This window comes from Babylonia areolata, chromosome 6, assembly GCF_041734735.1.
Source record: "Babylonia areolata isolate BAREFJ2019XMU chromosome 6, ASM4173473v1, whole genome shotgun sequence".
NCBI classification, from domain to species: Eukaryota; Metazoa; Mollusca; class Gastropoda; order Neogastropoda; family Buccinidae; genus Babylonia; species Babylonia areolata.
In genome coordinates, this window is record NC_134881.1 from 25,157,279 (window position 1) to 25,162,278 (window position 5,000).

A 5,000-nucleotide genomic window follows, 5' to 3' on the forward strand; every position below is an offset into this window, starting at 1 on the left:
GTTGTCCACGTGGAGAAACGCCCTCTCCTTTGTTTCGGAGACAAGATATCAGATTCACGCTACGATCACTATACAGTGCAGAATAATTACTATGCACTATCATATGATTATCCTGAGATCAGGTACACCACGATCACAAAGAATTACTGTGTACTATGATACAATTATCATGCGATCAGTAACACGACGATCACAATAAAATACAATATAATTACGATTTTGTACAATACGATTATCATGCGATTGCTTTGGAATAAAATGCAATGCTGTACACACACCCACAATACACTAAATTTTACGACGAAAAGTCCTCGCCTTCCGAGATTAACCATGTTTTTAACCAATCTGAATGCATTTCATTGATACAAATTACTGGCATTCCATGTTGTATAAGAATCGGTAGTGATATAATATTTTCAGAACCTTCCCTTGACACAATGTTAAAGGCGTATGTGGATTCTAGATAAGTAAATGATGGCGTCAGCATTCCATAGGCATACAGTGAATCATGAACTGCGTTCAAAGTCAAGGTTGGAGATCTCCAGGTGAATAAAGCATCGAGGTGGTCGTCACCATGAAGACCTTACCCATTGTGCGTGCCCCAAGAAGGTTGTCCTGTGATGTTGACCAAAGAGAACCACACACATACACCACAGTTGTGAGGCTTTGTTTCAATGCTCTCTGGGGGCACATGAAATAAAGTTCTTGCCTTGCCTTGCCTTGTCTTGCCTTGCCTTGCCTTGTATTGTATTGTGTCAGCGGTGTTGTCACAATAGATTTCTCTCGGTGAGCCTCGGACAACATTCCATAGAGAGTTAGCGTCACCACAAAGCAACCCCTCCCCACACCCCACTCCCCTCTTTCTACACTTTTTTTTTGAAAAGAAAGAATGTTTCTCAGTGCATGAAAAAAAATGTATGTATTGTCCTCGTGAGAAATCCCGGCTGCATGCCTTGGGAAGTGCGTGTCGTCAAGAGTTACAACCTCCCAACATTTTTTTCCTTGTCGTTTTTATTTGGTTTGTCTTGTTTATCTCCAAACACATACTGGCCGCCACACCCAGGTTCCCACCCCCAGGTCCCCACCCCCAGGTCCCCACCCCCAGGTTCCCACCCACCCCCAGGTTCCCACCCCCAGGTCCCCACCCCCAACTCAAAACCAGACCAAAAGAAGTTCATCGGTGTGCACTCAAACTACTCAGCGGCCACTCCACCGCTTACTCACATTGTGCACAGGTGCAGTTTTTCTCGTCCCGCTAACTTTGTAGACTGAAGCGAGAGATTGAGGACATACACACTCCGGTAGGGATTGTCTGCACAGTGCATGTTTGCCTCAAACAGTTTGAGCCTCGGACAACATTCCATAGAGAGTTAGTGTCACCACAAAGCAACCCCCATCCCTCCCCCATCTTTCTACACTTTTTTGGAAAGAAAGAATGTTTCTCAGTGCATGAAAAAAAATGTATGATTTGATAATCACAATAGATTGTCCTCGTGAGAAATCCCGGCCGCATGCCTAGGTAATTGCGTGTCGTCAAGAGTTGCAACCTCCCAACATTTTTTTCCTTGTCGTTTTTATTTGGTTTGTCTTGTTTATCTCCTAACACATACTGGCCGCCACACCCAGGTCCCCACCCCAAGACCCCCACCCCAAGGCCCCCATCCCCAGGCACCCACCCACCCCCATGTCCACACCCCCAGCTCCCCACCCCCAGGTTCCCACCCACCCCCAGGTCCCCACCTCCAGCCCCCCACCCCCAGGTTCCCACTCCCAGCCCCCCACCCCAAGGCTCCCACTCCCAGCCCCCCACCCCCAACTCAAAACCAGAGCAAACGAAGTTCATCGGTGTGCACTCAAACTACTCAGCGGCCACTCCACCGCTTACTCACATTGTGCACAGGTGCAGTTTTTCTCGTCCCGCTAACTTTGTAGACTGAAGCGAGAGATTGAGGACATACACACTCCGGTAGGGATTGTCTGCACAGTGCATGTTTGCCTCAAACAGTTTGAGCCTCGGACAACATTCCATAGAGAGTTAGTGTCACCACAAAGCAACCCCCATCCCTCCCCCATCTTTCTACACTTTTTTGAAAAGAAAAAAATGTTTCTCCGTGCATGAAAAAAAAATTGATTTGATAATCACAATAGATTGTCCTCGTGAGAAATCCCGGCCGCATGCCTTGGTAAGTGCGTGTCGTCAAGAGTTGCAACCTCCCAACATTTTTTTCCTTGTTTTTATTTGGTTTGTCTTGTTCCTAACACACACTGGCCGCCACCCCCAGGTCCCCACCCCAAGTCCCCACCCCCAGGCACCCACCCACCCCCAGGCACCCACCCACCCCCATGTCTAGCGGCGGAGGGAGGGGGCGTTGGGGGGGAAAAGGGGGCGGGGGGGGGACGGGGGGGGGTGTGTGTGTGAGAGACAAACCCCACAAACTTTTAACTACTTTAATATTCTTTAGGCTGTGGACAAGTCCTTATCCACCTGTACTCAAAACCAGAGCAAACGAAGTTCATCGGTACGGTGTGCACTCAAACTACTCAGCGGCCACTCCACCGCTTACTTACATTGTGCACAGGTGCAGTTTTTCTCGTCCCGCTAACTTTGTGGGCTGAAGCGAGAGACTGAGGACATACACACTCCGGTAGTGATCGTCTGCACGGTGCATGTTTGCCTCAAACAGTTTGATTACCACACTGTTTGCTGTGGTGGGCGTGAGCGCCGCTGTGGAACTGTTGACGGCGGGTACTGCCTTCTTATTTCTCTTCACCGTGTGTGGAAAGGCTGAGGACCCGAAGTGTTTGAACGGTCAGCATCCTTGTGAACTGTGGCTGTGTGCCCACCACCCTATCTCTCTCTGTCTAAACAGAGGTGTGTGTGTGTGTGTGTGTGTGTGTGTGTGTGTGTGTGTGTGTGTGTGTGTGTGTGTGTGTGTGTGTGTTGTAAATGTGCGTTTATTATGATTTGTGTCTGATGTAGTTGTGATATTAGAAAGCGCTATATAAATGTATTATTGTTATTAGGATGAAGAAGAAGAAGATGATTGTTATTATCATTAGTATTATCATTATTGTTGTTGTTGTTCCAGTCCCTTACAGGTCATCAACTTTACAACTTAAGGTTTTATCAACGTACAAGTTATCAACTTTGATTGAATAGGAGCATGTCAGGGTAGAAAAAAAACAACCCACTATGATGATGCCTGTGATGGAACCCAGCTCATACCATCCAGGCTGTCCGTCGATGGTAGTACTGTTGCGCCCTGTCAGTTCATCCACTGCAAGGAAAGTCGATGTACAAATGCAGCAGGAAGAATTCTGGTTTCAGTTTCAGTAGCTCAAGGAGGCGTCACTGCGTTCGGACAAATCCATATACGCTACACCACATCTGCCAAGCAGATGCCTAACCAGCAGCGTAATTCTGGACAAACAAATAAAAAAAAGTTGCCATGCACACGCTGACAAGATCGTGTCACGATTATTTAATAGTAAAGTCCTGGAAATTCTCTTCAATATTTCCCTCATTCATTGCTAGTTAAGAAAAGATTGATATTGAGGAGATGGAGTGTGATACTAGTAACAGTAACATGTTGCGTGACTTTTCAATCTGGACTTCAATTTCACGAATTACATATATACTTTTGCTGTCATCGGTTCCGTCAGATGATGCGCAGGGAGCTTTCGTGGCGAAGAGAACGCGTACTATTGCTTTTGTTAATTAATTATTGTTAATTTGGGCCATCATTTTCTTTCTGAATGTCTGTCTTGTCTCACACACATACCCAATCGGTCATCACACTGCCTCCTTCACACACACACACACACACACACACACACACCTTTCATCGCCATCACACACACGCCCCTTCCTTTCATTGGCCATCCAGACAGGTATTGACTCGCCAAGTTTGGAACTCTCTCAACATGTATTCTTCGTGCTGCAGCTAATACCTGGCTGTTTAACAAACCAGACCAATGACTGTTTAGCGAGCATGACGAGCGCGCTTTGGACGGAATTACAGATCGTGTCGCCGCCCTTCTGTGTTGACATGAAGCACGTGCTGTCTACGTGCTTGACACGTGTGGCAGAGGATGAGCGGTTGGCCGTCAACCTTTGCCATCCAACCTTGCACGCCATCTCTCTCTTGTCATGCATTTGGTCGTCTGATTACTGGGGAGGGGCGTGTGTGTGTGTGTGTGTGTGTGTGTGTGTGTGTGTGTGTGTGTGTGTGTGTGTGTGTGTGTGTGTGTGTTCAAAACACTTATGCACCACTAGAATTTCCTATCACTGCGGAAGGCTCAATACAAAGTAGACCACAGTTAAAAGCATTAGGGTATGAAGACTTTCTTTTTGTTTGAAGAGTGTAATTATTAGAGAATTTTTGTTGGAAAATCCTGTAATGGCAAACATACTGTATCTTAAAAAAAACAACAACTGAACACGCACACACACAAAAAAACGAAACAAAACAACGCCCCCCCCCCCCCCCCCGCCGCCCCGCCCCCCCCCCCCCCCGATCCCCCCCCCAAAAAAAAAACAACAACAAACAACAACAACAAAAAACAACAACAACAACAAAAAAGCCCAACAACAAAAAAACCCCGCAACAACCCACCCTACCTTTAGTTTCTCAAGCAAGAGTTGAACTTCGATACCATAAAAATGATAGGAAACCGTGGCTGGATTGTAACAAACGGCTTTATCGGACAATGTTCGCCGCCAGAAAATAAAACACAAACACGCTGTATCGAGCTTATCTCACTCGATCACTAGGTATTTAGGTTAAGGTGTTAACCGCCAATACAAGAGCGGCTGTGGAAACAAGCTTTACAAACACCGTGCATGATTTCGTCGGCGTTGGCGCAAAAGAACAAACTTGCTTTGCATTGTATGTTATTAACGACCGAAAATTTCAAAGCGGTGGACCGTCGTCAGGTCTGACAAAGCAGATTTGCGTGTTTGGGGGCGAGGTGAAGTCTCGAACTCGGAGGATTAAAGT

At 46.7% G+C, this 5,000-nt stretch overlaps 1 protein-coding gene across 2 annotated transcripts in view; it reads left to right on the plus strand.

Moving 5' to 3' along the window:
- Positions 1-5,000, plus strand: part of LOC143282863 (ras-related and estrogen-regulated growth inhibitor-like protein) — a 69,308-nt gene that overhangs the window by 37,302 nt on the left and 27,006 nt on the right. The window contains exon 1 of one of the 2 annotated variants that reach the window (XM_076588721.1): positions 2,577-2,809. The exons of the other annotated variant lie outside the window; for it this stretch is intronic. Within the exon in view, the coding sequence (XP_076444836.1) occupies positions 2,668-2,809 (142 nt within the window). The 5' untranslated portion in view covers positions 2,577-2,667. Of the gene's footprint in view, positions 1-2,576; positions 2,810-5,000 lie in introns of those variants that run through there. 2 annotated transcript variants of the gene reach the window in all.